General features: G+C 36.1%; 1 protein-coding gene across 6 annotated transcripts in view; it reads left to right on the forward strand.

The window, feature by feature from the left end:
- The window catches only part of HERC2 (HECT and RLD domain containing E3 ubiquitin protein ligase 2), a 241,470-nt gene that overhangs the window by 71,652 nt on the left and 154,613 nt on the right, over positions 1-15,205 (forward strand). For all 6 annotated transcript variants that reach the window (XM_025437755.3, XM_025437758.3, XM_025437759.3 and 3 more), the window contains 2 exons: positions 5,960-6,211; positions 10,532-10,725. In XM_025437755.3, coding sequence (XP_025293540.1) covers positions 5,960-6,211; positions 10,532-10,725 — 446 coding nt within the window. The remainder of the gene's footprint in view (positions 1-5,959; positions 6,212-10,531; positions 10,726-15,205) is intronic.

Here is a 15,205-nt window from a genome sequence, read left to right on the forward strand (position 1 = left end):
CAGAGACACAGGCAGAGGGAGAAGCAGGCTCCATGCACCGGGAGCCCGACGTGGGATTTGATCCCGGGTCTCCAGGATCGCGCCCTGGGCCAAAGGCAGGCGCCAAACCGCTGTGCCACCTGGGGATCCCTAGAAGTGTAGATATTAATTCCTCTTTAACTGTTGACATAATTCTATCTGGAGGCCATCTGGTCCTGGACTCTTGTGTGTTGGAAGATTTTTTTATTACTGCTTCAATATCTTTGCTGATTATGGATTTGTTCAGGTTTTCTATTTCTTCCTGTTTCCGTTTTGATAGTTTATGTATTTCTAGGAATGCATCCCTTTTCTTCCAGATTGCCTAATTTGTTGATGTATAGTTGCTCATAATCTGCTCTTATAATTGTATTTCTTCGGTATTGGTTGTGATCTCTCCTCTTTCATTTATGATTTCATTTATTTGAGTCCTTTCTCTTTTCTTTTTGATAAGCCTGGCTAGAGATTAATCGATTTTGCTAATTCAAAGAACCAGCTCCTAGTTTTGTTAATATGTTTTACCTTTCTTCTGGTTTTGGTTTCATTGATTTCTGCTCTAATCTTTATTAATTTTCTTCTCTTGCTGGATTTAGGCCTTATTTGCTGTTCTTTTTCCAGCTCCTTTAGGTGTAAGGTTAGGTTGCATGTTTGAGACTGTTCTTGTTTCTTGAGAAAGGCTTGTACTGCTATACTTCTCTCTTAAGACTGCCTTTGCTGCATCCCAAAGGTTTTGAACAGTTGTGTTTTTATTTTCATTTGTTTCCATAAATTTTTAAAATTCTCCTTAATTTCCTGATTGACCCATTCATCCTTTAGGAGGAAGCTTTTAACCTCCATGTATTTGTATTCCTTCCAATTTTTTTCTTGTGATTGAGTTCAAATTTTATAGCATTGTGGTTTCAAAATATGTATGATATAATCTCAGTCTTTTCAAACTTGAGACCTGATTTGTGACCCAGTATATGATCTATTCTGGAGAAAGTTCCATGTGCGATTGAGAAGAATGTGTATTCTTTTGCTTTTAAAAAAAATACTCTGAATATATTTGTGAAGTCCATCTGGTCCAGTGTGTTATTCAAAGCCCTTGTTTCCTTGTTGATCTTTTGCTTAGATGATCTTTCATCTCTGTGAATGGGGTGTTAAAGTCCCTTACTATTATTGTATTATTATCAACATGTTTCTTTAATTTTGTTATTTATTTGTTTATATATTTGGTTGCTCCCATGTTAGGGGCATAAATATTTACAGTTGCTATATCTTCTTGTTGGATAAGCCCTTTTGTTATGATACAGTGTTCTTCATCCTTACTATAGTCTTTGGTTTAAAATCTAGTTTGTATGACGTAAGGATGGCTATTCCATCCCTCTTTTGATGTCCATGAGCATGGTAAATGGTTCTCCACCCTCTCACTTTCAATCTGGTTGTGTTTTGGGGTCTGAAAAGAATTTCTTGAACATGGCATATTGTTGGGTCTTATTTTATTTATCCATTCTGATACCTTATATATTTTGATTAGAACAATTAGTTTATTTACATTCAGAGTACATTTTGAAAGATGTGAATTTAATGCCATTGTATTACCTCTAAAGTCACTGTTTTTATAGATTGTCTCTGTTCCTTTCTGGTCTTTATTACTTTTCGGCTCTCTGCTCGCAGGATCCCCCTTTAATATTTTTTATCTGGGTGGTTTGTTTGTTTGTTTATTGATTGATTGATTGATTGCATGGGTGGTTTAGTGTTCACAAATTCCTTTAGCTTTTGTTTGTCCTGGAAACTATTTTTTTTTATAGTTAATGGAGTATTTATTCTTTATTAAGTAATGGAGTACAACTATTCTGTGTGTGAAGTGGGTTTGAAATATCGTCCCACTTTTATATATCTAAGACTGAAACTGAAGTGTTTTAAATCTCAGTCCATGCTCTTCCACTTTTTGTTGTTGAAAATATTTATCTATCAGAATATGACTAAAATATGACTAAAATGTATCAAACTTTTTTCCTTGATCATCTTGTCACTTCATGATATGTGAAAAAACAGCTTCTTTAAGAGTTAAAGGAAGCTCTTCAAACATGCTTATAATTGATATCTAACAGTTTGTTTGCTGATCTGTCCTGGAAACTTTTTATCTCTCTATTCTGAAAGACAGCCTTGCTGGATAAATTATTTTTGGCTGTATATTTTTCTCATTTAGCCCGTGGATTATATATATCATGGCTGCCCTTTCTGGACTGCCAGGTCTTTGTGACCAGGTCTGCTGCCAGTGTTATATGTCTACCTTTGTGGGTTAAGGGCCTCTTGTCCCAGGGTACTTTTAGGATTGTTTCTTTGTCTCTGAGATTTGCAAACTTCATGAGGTGTTGATCCATTTTTATTGATCTTGAGTGGCATTTTCTATGTTTCCTGGACTTAAATGCCTGTTTCCTTCCCCAGATTAGGGAAGTTCTCAGGTATAATTTGTCCAAATGAACATTCTGCCCCTTCATCTTCTGAGGCCCCCTATTATATGGAATTATGTTGCTTTATGGTATTGCTGAGTTCTTGAAGGCCCCCTTTGTTATCCAGTAGTTGTTATTTTCTTCTCTTCTACTTACGTTCCTTATTTTCCATCGTTTTGTTTTCTATGTCACTGACTCCTCTGCCTTATTCATCCTTGTTGTTAGAGACTCCATTTGTGATTGCATCTCAGTAACAGCATTTTAAATTTTGGCCTGATTAGATTTGAATTTTTTATTTATACCCTAAAGGATTCTCTAGTGTCTTCTATGCTTTTTTCAAGCCCAGCTAGTATCATAATAATTGTTATTTTACATTCTAGTTCTGACATCTTACTTATATCTGTTTTTGATTAAATCCCTGGCAGTGAGTACTACCTTCTGTTCTTTCTTTTGGGGTGAATATCTCCATCTTGTCATTATGTTGAGAAAAGAATAGAAGAAAATGAGAGAATAGACAAAAATAACAGAACAATAGAAAAAAAAATGCAGAAGAAAACAAAAAGCAAACAAAGTAAGAAAAACTCAAGAAGTAAAACAATAAAACAACAAACTAGATCTTGGGTGTATTTTGGTCTGTTTGTTAAGAGCAACCATATCCCAAAATATCAAGGAAAGATAAACTCATATATATACAAAAATAAAATAAAATACAATGATAGGCAACCAAAATAAAATATATATATGTGTGTATATGTATATGTATGTATATATGTGTGTATATATATAATATATATATAAATAAAAATTAAAAAGAATTAAAGAATTGAAAAAATAAGAAAGTACCTGAATGAAAGTAAAACTGAAAGACTAAAGAATAGAAAGAACTCCACAAATGCTATATAGTGTTTTCCTCTAGAGCTGAAGTTCCTCAGATCACTGTGATTGGTGAACTTGGTGTTAGCTGGTTGTTCCTGCTGGTCTTCTGATGGAGGGCCTGCTGTGCTGATGTTCACGTGCCCTTGCCTACCCTGGTGGAATTTTTCTTCCCTTGTAAGCGGCTCCAGATTGCACTGTGTGCACTGTTTTGCTCCTTGAAGGCTTTCAGCACTGGTTGGGGCAGGCAGGGGATGAAAACGGCAGTGCCCTGATCTTTGTCTCAGAGTTGGAAGTTTGTGCTCGTCGCTCTTCAGTGAGCCCTCAGAATAGCAGTCAATCACTCTGTCTCCCTGGTTTCTGTCCGAACTCTGTGTTCACTCAGCCTGTGACTGAACTATTTTATCTGAAGCATATGAGTGAGTTTCGAATCTCCAAATGTTATGGATTCGTGAGGTATGGACCCATGCTGTTCCTCCAAAATTCCCTCCAGGTTGGAGGGCCGTCTCAACAAGCATCTGCCTTTTGTGCTGAGACTCTGCCCAGAGAATGGTCGTGCGAACATGCAGCAGTTTGCAGTTTATTGTTTGTAGTTTATGGCAACCCAGAGCAGAAGGTTGGCACCTAGACTCATTGTTTACAGCTGGCTTCCCCACTCCTATGTCTGGGAACTCTGTCACACTCAGCCACCTCCATTCTTCTTTTGACCCCTGGGATCCTGAGACCATGCTTTCCCATGAAGGATTCCACCCTGCTTTGCCACCTCAGCACCTTTAATCCAGTGATGTCCCTCACTGTAGCAGACTTTTAAAAGTTCCGGTTTTGTGCTCTGCTGCTTATAATACTTTGTGGTAACCTCCTTAAGCAGGTTCCCTCTCCTCCACAGTTTCCTCAGATATATCACCCCAGATGCCAAGTCTTCCTACTTCCTACCTTCCAAAAAGTGGTTGCTTTTCTATTTGTAGCATTGTAGCATTTCTTTTTCTCAGATGTCTCCATGATTTTGCAGGTGTTCAGAATGATTTGATAACTAGCTGAAATCCAGGGATCAGATGAGCTTAGGGTCCCCTATTCCTCCACCATGTTAACTCTTCTCCTCCCTGGGAATTTCTTTAGTGAGAGGACAAACATCATTTCAGGCATCTTCATGTTCACCTAGGCCCCTTCTCCCTCACAGGGAGAGACATAGAGGCATCTTACTTCTGCTCCTATGAGTCTTAGAAAAAGATGGTTTCATCAGTCATCTTAAAGTTCTCTTCTTCTGGCATGAAGCTTTCCATTTGACATCTTGTTTTTATGTGTCCAATGTTGAATGATTGATTTTATAAACCTCTTAACCAAGAAGTGTTTTCTTAAATAAGCCTTATTAGGATTTGTTCTTGAATTCTTTGTGTGAAACTTCTATGTATATAAAACTGTGTTGTTTTGACTTAATTGCCTTGATTGGAAACTGCATGCTGTTTACTTCACAGCGGCATTTCTTTGGTGCAGATGTCGTATAGGGAAATGTCCCTGCTACATTACTGTTTTTTGAGATGACTGGTAGAAGCATCCTGTCCTGTGCGGTCTGGTTCTAGGGTGACAGGGTCACTGAAAGCATTGGAGAAAGTGGGAATTGCCAGCTGGGCTGTGTGAACAATAGGCATTTTGCAAAACATTTAACTATATGCATATTCTCTGATATTTTGTGTGGGTTTACTGAGTTGAGCATTGGTGTGTTTATGTCATTGACTGCCTATTAGTGTATCATCTCCAATTTTAGTTCAGGGATTGGCTGTTTTTTCAAATAGACTTGTATTGGAATGCCACCTTGCTTACGTATTGTTTGTGGCTGCTTTCCTGTGACATTGGAACAATTGAATATTTGTGACAAAAACCACCTTGTCCACAAAGCGTAAAAATACTTACCATCTGAACTTTTTGTTAAAATTTGTTGATCTTTAGTTGTTTATCTAAAATAGAGCAAGAACTTAGTCACTTACAGAGCAATTTAGTTTCTTTTTTTAATATTTCTTCTCATTTCTCTTCCTCTACAGTTTTTACCTGTTTTTTTCAAAAATTCACATTTTTTGCATTTTTACAAAGCTTTTAGCTTAGTTGTCAGTAAAAAAAAAAACCAACCACATTTTTGTAATTTACTTTATTCCTTTATTTAATATTTAATTAGATTATACTAACCAAATGTTATTGGAAAAAAGTGCTGTCATGCAGTTAATTTGTGGTGGGTATGATAGGAACACTGTGGAGGCAGACCTGAGAGATAGTGGCAGAGAGCTGCAACTGTGTATGATGGGTCCAATTATGGTATTTTATGGAGGCACTGGAGCTGTGTTCTGTGTTCACTACTTGGTTGATCTGAACCCAGTCATTGAACCCAAACCAGTTAGAGTCAGGACTTTATAATTTTTTTAGCTAAAACAAAAAGAAAACCCAGCTATCCTTTTCTTAATTGGTTCTGTATTAACCTGAAGTATAAACTAGATTTCATTTGGTTAGTAGTAATCTGTATTGTGTTAACTGTATATATTAGTGGTCTAGATTGTTACCAGTTATATTCAGTATTTGCAGCCACTTAAGAGTTGCATTAAGATATACAGTTATTTTTACTTAAATATAAATATATTTGTATTTTTTAGGTCAGGTGTGGTCTTGGGGAGATGGTGACTATGGGAAATTGGGCAGAGGTGGTAGTGATGGATGCAAAACACCAAAGCTTATTGAAAAACTTCAAGACTTGGATGTTGTGAAAGTTCGATGTGGAAGTCAATTTTCTATTGCTTTGACAAAAGATGGCCAAGTTTATTCATGGGGAAAAGGTGACAACCAGAGACTTGGACATGGAACAGAGGAACATGTTCGTTATCCCAAACTCTTGGAAGGCTTGCAAGGTGAGTGAAAAATGTAAACTTTTAAAACTTTTTGAAGATTTTTCTTTAGGAATTTTTTAAAGTTTGCAGGTTTTTCTCTTTTTTTACATAATATTTTATGAATGACTCCTCATTAGAAGGCTTTTACCCATATTTTCATAGGTATAGATAATGAATGGAAAGTGGTTTTGTTTCTGTTAAAAATGGCATAGAATTATTCTCACCAGATTTCATTTGAAATTTATTCAGTTTTACTAATATTGATAAGTCCTTTTTGGGGCTGGCATCTATTCATTACTAAGTAAGCTGGTCTTAGTGAGATTAACTTCTGTTGGTGAGGTCATGTATAGTTATACTGTAGACATTGCTAAGATGATGGATATGCATGGTGCTGTGGGACCACAGTGGGAGATAGGATTAGTGTGCTTGGAGTGGTCTCATTTGAGCTTATCCTTGATGGGTAAATCCTGCTTGTCTGGTTACAAGCACATCCAGCATGCATTCTAGATAGAATGGGAGCCAAGGCATGTACTTGTGCTTTGCAGATGCCTTCTGAATTGTGGGAAAAGTTGGTGATTGGTGTATCAGGTGGCCTGTAGTGCTAAAGGGGGTTGGCAAACTGTTTTTTTTTTTTAAAGGAGTAGAATAATAAATATTTTAGGTTGGAGTACCATACTACGTTGTATGTCTCAACTACTTTCTTTTTCTGTTGTAGCCCGAAAGGAGCCATAGATAATATATAAACATGGGCCTGTCTGTGTTGTAGTACAACTTTATGCATAAAGATAGTCCTTGGCCTTTGTTTGGCATGAGGGATAAAATTTGTTGAATCTCTGAGCTAGATTCTACTTTATGTTTTTGCTTTTTTTCAAGGGAGTTTGGAAGTGAGGCTTTTACATGGGACTTGCTAGTTTCTTTTCTCATCATTTTCATTTTATAACATTAATACCTTGGGGTGACTGGGTGCCTCAGTTGGTTAAGCATCTGACTCTTGGTTTTGGCTCAGGTTGTGATCTCAGGGTCATGAGATGGAGGGACTGTGCTTGAAATTCTCTTTCCCTCTCCCCTTTCCCCACTCATGCATGCATGTGATTTCTCTCTCTCTCTCTCTCGTATATTTTTTTATTGGAGTTTGATTTGCCAACATACAGTATAACACCCAGTGTTTAGATAATCCCATCAAGTGCCCTCCTCAGGGCCCGTCACCCAGTCACCCCATCCCCCTGCCCGACTTCCACTACCCCCTCCCTGTTCATTTCCCAGAGTTAGGAGACTCTCATGTTCTGTCACCCTCTCTGATTTTTTCCCACTTACTTTCTCTCTTTTCCCCTATAATCCCTGCTACTATTTTTAATATTCCCCGTATGAGTGAAACCATACAATGAGTGTCCTCCTTTGATTGACTTACTTCACTCAGCATAATATCCTCCAGTTCCATCCATGTTGAAGCAAGTGATGGGTATTTGTCATTTCTAATGGCTGAGTAATATTCCATTGTATATATAGACCACATCTTTATCCATTCATCTTTTGATGGACACCGAGGCTCCTTCCACAGTTTGGCTATTGTGGACATTGCTGTTATAAACATTGGGGTGCAGGTGTCTTGGCTTTTCACTGCATCTGTATCTTTGGATAAATCCCCAGCAGTGCAATTGCTGGATCGTAGGGTAGTTCTACTTTTAACTCTTTGAGGAACCTCCACATAGTTTTCCAGAGTGGCTGCACCAGTTCACATTCCCACCAACAGTGTAAGAGGGTTCCCTTTTCTCCGCATCCTCTCCAACATTTGTTGTTTCCTGCCTTGTTAATTTTCTCTCATCACAAGAAAAAAATTGTAATTATGTATGGTTATGGATGTTAAAATATATATCAATAGTTTCCACCTTAGACAACTGGATAAAGGAGAACAGATTAAATCCAAAATAAGAAGAAGGAAAGAAATAATGAGAGTTAGAGAAGAAACCAATGAAATTGAAAACAAAATCAATAGAGAAGATCAAGGAAACCAAAAGCTGATTCTTTGAAAAGATTAATAAAATCAATACACCTTTAACTAAGCTAAGAAAAAAAGGAAAACAGGACACAAATTACTAATGTCAGAAATGATAGAGAAGACCTCAGTACAGATCCTATTAACATTGTAAAGATGATAAAGGAATACTAAGAACAACTCTCTGTCCACAAATTTGGTAACTTAGATGAAATGAACCATTTCTTTAAAAGACACATTTGCCAAAATTCATACAAGAAATAGACAAACTGAATAGGCTTATATCTCTTAAAGAAATTGAGTCAATAATTAATAACTTTCCAAAACAGAAAGCATGAGGCCCAGATAGGTTTACTAGTAAATTCCACCAGATGTTTAAGGAAGAAATTTCTCTATAATCTTTTTTCAGAGGATGGAAGCAAAGGGAATATTTTTTTAATTCATTCTGTGAGGCCAACATTACCCTAATACCAAAACCAGACAAAAATATTATTAGAAGAAAATTACAGACCAACATCTCTCATGAATATAGATGCAAAAATCTTGAACAAAATATTAGCAAATAAAATTCAACGGTGCATAGAATTAAACATCACTACCAAATTGAATTTATCCTACGTATGCAATGCTGGCTAGTTCAACATTCAAAAACCAGTTCAATGTAATCCATCAAATCAAGAGAAGAATAAGAAAAGTCACTGATCATATTAGTAAATGCAGAAAAAGCATTTGATAAAATCTAATACCTGTTCATGATAAAAAAAAAAAACTCAGCAAACTAGGAATAGAGAGAGAATGTGATTAATTTGATAATATCTACAAAAATTCTACAGCTAACATCATACTTAATGGTCAGAAATTTAATGCTTTCCCATTAAGATCAAATATAAGGAAAAGATGTCTCATCTCACCATTTCTTTTTAAAATCATATTAGAAGTTCTAGCTAATGCAGTTAAACAGCAAAAGGATGTTAAAGGCATATAGTTTGAGAAGGAAGAAATAAAACTGTCTTTGTTCACAGATGACATGAATGTTTATGTAGAAAATCTGAAAGGATCAACAAAAAAGCTGGAAGTAATAATTATAGCAGAGATGAAGGATACAAAGTTAATATATCAAAATTGACTTGGTATATACTGTAGTTCCTGTATACTAGCAACTAAGCAGTGGAATTTGAAATAAATACAAAATACTGTTTACATTAGTATTAAAGTGAAATAGGTGTAACTCTAACAAAATAAGTACAAGACCTACATGAGGAAAGAGAAGAAACCAATGAAATTGAAAACAGAAAATCAGTAGGAGAGAGAAGATCAAGGAACCAAAAGCTGACTGTTTGAAAAGATTAATAAAACCAATGAATAGGTAGGTATAACTCTAACAAAATAGGAACAAGACCTATTTGAAGTCATAGATATAATTCTAAGTACAGAACCTATATAAGGAAAATTATAAAACTGATGAATGAAATCAAAGGAGAACTAATAAATTGAGAGATATTTTTTGTTTATGGATAGGAAGGCTGAATCTTGTCATTTTTTTCTGTCTTGATCTGTGGATTTAGTGCAGTCTCAGTCAAAATCTCATCAAGTTATTGGGAATATTGACAAACTTATTCTATATTTTATGCAGAGAGGCCAAAGACCTAAGATAGCTAACACAGTATTGAAGGAGAAGAGCAGGTTGGAGGACTGACACTACCCAACTTCGAGATTTAATATAAAGCTACAGTAATCAAAACAGTATGACATTGATTAAAATATAGACAGGTTATTGGAACAAGATAGCTCAGAAATAGACCACTACATATAGTAATTGATCTTTTACAAGGGAGCCAAGGCAATACAAGGAAGTTGGAACAAGTAGACATTCACAGGGAGAAAAGAAAAATGAATGGATAATTGATAATGGAGGATGCTATGCATGTGTTGGGGTGGGAAATATATGGGAAATCTCTCTGCTTTTTCCTTAATTTTGTCATGAACCTAAAATATTCTAAAAGTAGAAAGTCTCAATGAGGCAAAAAAGAATATACTTTGTATGGTTATACCTTAGGACAGGAGAATAAGAATAATTAAAATACACTTGTCTTTTTCTGAATGAAAATCTGAATAAGGAGACAAAAGTAACTTTTTTTGTAGTAAGGTAATTTTCAGACTTTAGATCTTAATAAATTGTAGCTAGTGAAACATAATGAGTTTTAATAACATACATGAAGCAGATGAATTATGTATAATATTAAGGCAATTAACTATCTTTTAGAAGTTGACATTAAACACCTCCTGACCTGAATGACCTATAGCAGAAGTCAGGTGTGAAGCTGTGTTGTGTCACTCTTTCCTCCTAGGGAAGAAGGTAATTGATGTGGCTGCAGGCTCCACCCACTGTCTGGCTCTGACTGAGGACAGCGAGGTCCATAGCTGGGGGAGCAATGACCAGTGCCAGCACTTTGACACCTTGCGTGTGACCAAGCCTGAACCCGCTGCACTGCCAGGACTGGATACCAAGCACATAGTTGGAATTGCTTGTGGACCTGCTCAGGTACCGTGTAACTAGTGTGGAATAGATATGTTGTGGAATTTAGGCTTCCTGTCCTCCACTGTTGGTATGTAGAATAACCATTGATATGTGTGTGTGTGTTGTCCTTAGATCCGGTAGTTGTAGTGAACTCACATTACTTACTGGAGTTCATGTTGATTCCCTGGGGTTTTCTTCAGAAACAGTTATGTTGGCCGAACATGGAGACAGTTTTATTTCTTCTTTTCTCTATATTTCTTTCCCTTGCCTTATGCACTGGCCAGGACTTCCAGTATGATGTTGAAGAGTAGGTGAGAGGGCAGGGTACATCCTTGTTCCTGATTATAGTCGGAAAGCATTTAGTCTTTCACCATTTGCTAGGATGTTGGCTGTATGATTTTTTTTAAGTAGATGCCTTATTATCAGAAAAGGAAATTCCCTTTAACTCCTACTTTTTTGAGAGTTTTTCCTGATCCTGAATAGGTACTGAATTTTGTCAAATGCCTGGACCCTGGGATCAGGCCCTGACCCAAAGGCAGATGCTCAACCCAAGCATCCCAAAAATTGTTTCTTTAAGAGATAACAGAACTATTTAGAGTGTTTCTTCTTGAGTGAGTTTTCCTGGTTTGTGGCACTCAGGGAGTTAGTTGTTCTGTTTCATCTAAGTTGTCTGATTTTTGTGTATAACGTTTTCCTTAGTATTCATTTACTAAACTTTCAAAGTCTTTGGGGTCTGCAGTAATACTGTATTGCTAATTTTTGTTTTATTTTTCTTTGTCAGTTTGGCTAGAGACCATTTTATTGATCTTTTTAAATAACTAGATTTCAGTTTAATTTCCCCCTTTAGGGCAGCCCTGATAGTGCAGCGGTTTAGTGTCGCCTGCGGCCTGGGGTGTGATCCTGGGGACCCGGGAATGGGTCCTGTGTCGGGTTCCCTGCGTGGGGCCTGCTTCTCCCTCTGCCTGTGTCTCTGCTTCTCTCTCTCTCTCTCTCTATGTCTCTATGAGTAAATAAATAAAATCTTAAAAAATTCCCCCTATATATTTCATTGGTTTATTCTCTTGTTTTAATCCCCCCTCCCCCCCCCTTCAGCTTGCTTTGGATTTATTTATTTATTTATTTATTTATTATTTATTTATTTATTTTCTTCAAGAGGAAGCTTAGGTTAATTTTAGACCTTTCTTCTTTTGTAATATTTAATCACTTGTTGCTATAAATTTCCCTCTGAACAGTCCTTTAATGCACCAATACATTTTGATAATTTTCATTTTTGTTCAGTTCAAAATATTCTCTAATTTCTCTCAAGAATTGCTTTATGACCTATGGATTATTGTGTGATTTAATTTCAAAGTGGAGATTTTTCTGTTACCATTTTGTTACTGTTTTCTAGTTTAATCTTACTGTGATTAGAGAACAAACTATCTGATTTTAATTCTTCTAGATTTGTTAAGATTTATGTTATGTCTCAGGATATGTTTTCTTTCTTTTTTTTTTTTTAATTTTTATTTATTTATGATAGTCACAGAGAGAGAGAGAGAGAGAGGCAGAGACACAGGCAGAGGGAGAAGCAGGCTCCATGCACCGGGAGCCTGATGTGGGATTCGATCCCGGGTCTCCAGGATCGCGCCCTGGGTCAAAGGCAGGTGCTAAACCTCTGTGCCACCCAGGGATCCCCAGGATATGTTTTCTTAACTGAATATTCAGTGTGTGTGTTTGAAAAGAGTTATGTATTTTGTGGTTGATGTATTTTGCTGATACTGGGTAAAGTGTTCTATAAATGTCAAATCCAGTCATTGATGGTATTATTCAGTTCTACATCCTTTTTGATTTTCCGTCTGCTTGTTCTGTCCCTTTCTAGGAGGGTAGAATTGATATTTCCAAGTATAATTATGTACTTCTCCATGTCATTTTTCAGTTCTATCAGGTTTTTTAAAATATTCATGCTTTTGGCCATTAAAAAAATTATGGTCAACTCTACAGTGGTGTTGAATATATTCATGAGATTGTATAACCAACACTGCTATTCGTCTCCAGACTTTGTCATCATCCCAAATAGAAATTGTACCCATTAAACAGTTGCTCTCCATTTCTCCTCCTCCGGTCCCTAGTAACCTCAAATTTACTTTCTGTTTCTGCAGATTTGCCTATTCAAGATACCTCATATAAGTGGAATCATATAGTATTTGACCTTTTATGTCTGGCTTGTTTCACTTATTTGGCATAAGGTTTTCAAGGTTGATCCATGTTGAAGCATGTTTTAGGATTTTATTCTTTTTAAAGGCATAATAATATTCTACTATATGTATATCCCGCATTTTACTCATTCGTTTCTCCTTCGATGGACACATGAATTGTTTGTACTTTTTGGCTGTTGTGAATAATACTGCTATGAATATTAGTGTACAAATGTCTATTTGAGTCTCTACTTTCAGTGTTTTTGAATATATATCTAGAACGGGGAAGGCTGGATCATCTGGTACTGATGAAGACGTTGAGGAACTGTCAAACTTTTTCCACAGCAGTTGCATGTTTTTTACATTCCTACCAGATAGACACAAGGGTTTCAGTTTTTCCACATTTTTGTTCACACTGGCTACTTTCTGCTTTCCTTTTTTGTTTGTTTGGAGCCATCCTAGTGGGTGCAAAGTGGTATTTCACTGTGGTTCTGATCTGCACTTACCTAATAGAAAAGATGTTGAGCATCTTTTCATGTGCTTATTGACCATTTATATATCTTCTTTGGGGAAATGTCGATTAAGTCCTTTGCACCTTTTTTGAATTGTGGTTTTTGTTTTCCTTTCTTTTTTGAGGAGTTCTTGATATATTGTGGCTATTAATCCCTTATCGAGTATATGATTTACACTATTTTTTTTCCCTTTCTCTACCTGTCCTTTCATTCTGTTGATAGTGTCCTTTGATGCTCACAAGTTTTAAATTTTGAATAAGTCCATTTTATTTTTTCTTATTTTGCCTGTGCTTTTGGTGTTATATATATGTATATCTCTCTCCAAGAAATCCACTGTCATGTAGATTTTACCCAGTATTTTCTTCTAATTAGATTCATGGGAATTTGCCAATGTCATAGGTCTTGTTTACTGTAGCTATATAAGAAGTTTATATTCTAGTTCCTTTGCCTTTCCATATAAAGTTTAGAATACGTAGCTCTATTGGCAAAAACATCTTGCTTGGACTTTATTTTTTTTTTAATTTATTATTTATGATAGTCACACAGAGAGAGAGAGAGAGGCAGAGACATAGGCAGAGGGAGAAGCAGGCTCCATGCACCAGGAGCCCGATGTGGGATTCGATCCCGGGTCTCCAGGATCGCGCCCTGGGCCAAAGGCAGGCGCCAAACCGCTGCGCCACCCAGGGATCCCTTGCTTGGACTTTAATAAGAATTGTGTTCAACCTCTTATCAGTTTGTGGAGAATTGCCAGTTTTGCTATATATACTCCTTCAATCAGTGAAAATGGTACGTCTAAACATTTATTTACATCTTCTCTGATTTCATTTATCAGCATTTCCAGTGTATAAATCCTTTACATATTTTGTTAGATTTACATCTTTTACTTTTAACCTGCCTATCTCATGTATAGTGAGTTTCTTGATCACTATTGTATAGGTGCCTTTTTTTTTTCATTCTTGAGCCAATCTGTCTTTTAATTGGTATATTTACTATAATTTTTGACATAGATATAGTTCTTCCATTTTATTGTTTGTCTTTTGTTTGTTTTCTATTACTTATTTCTCTATTGTGCTTTTCCTGCCTTTTTTGGAGCATATGAACATTTTTTTAGTATTCCACTTTATTTTGAATTTGACTTTATTTTTTTATATAGGTTTTTTTTTAGTGGTTGCTGTAGGTTTAACCAGATACATACTTAACTCTTTGTAGGCTACTTCGAATCAGTATTTACCATTTTAATTGGAATGTAGAAACCTGTTGTTTAATTTTCAAGTACTTGGAGATTTTTCTGTTTTTTTATATCTAGTTTTTATTGATGTCTAGTTTCTATTGTTGGTTTCTAGCTTAATTTTACTATGTGTAGAGAACACACTCTGATTTTAGTTCTTTTAGATAATTATTTTATGATTAAATATTCTAAATATGACTGTATTCTGTTGCTGAGTGTTGTATAAATGTCAATTTATTCTACTTCATTGATGATTTTCGGTTTGTTCTGTGTTATTAGGAGGGTAGTTTTGCTATCTTTATATATTTGGATTTATCTATTTCTTGTTTCATTTCTTTTTTTTTTTTTTAAATTTTTATTTATTTATGATAGTCACAGAGAGAGAACGAGGCAGAGACGCAGGCAGAGGGAGAAGCAGGCTCCATGCACCGGGAGCCCGACGTGGGATTCGATCCCGGGTCTCCAGGATCGCGCCCTGGGCCAAAGGCAGGCGCCAAACCACTGCGCCACCCAGGGATCCCTTGTTTCATTTCTATTAGTTTTTACTGCCATATGTTTTATAGTTCTGTTATTAGGTGTACATAATTCAA

Source organism: Canis lupus, chromosome 3 (genome assembly GCF_003254725.2).
Source record: "Canis lupus dingo isolate Sandy chromosome 3, ASM325472v2, whole genome shotgun sequence".
Taxonomy (NCBI): Eukaryota; Metazoa; Chordata; class Mammalia; order Carnivora; family Canidae; genus Canis; species Canis lupus.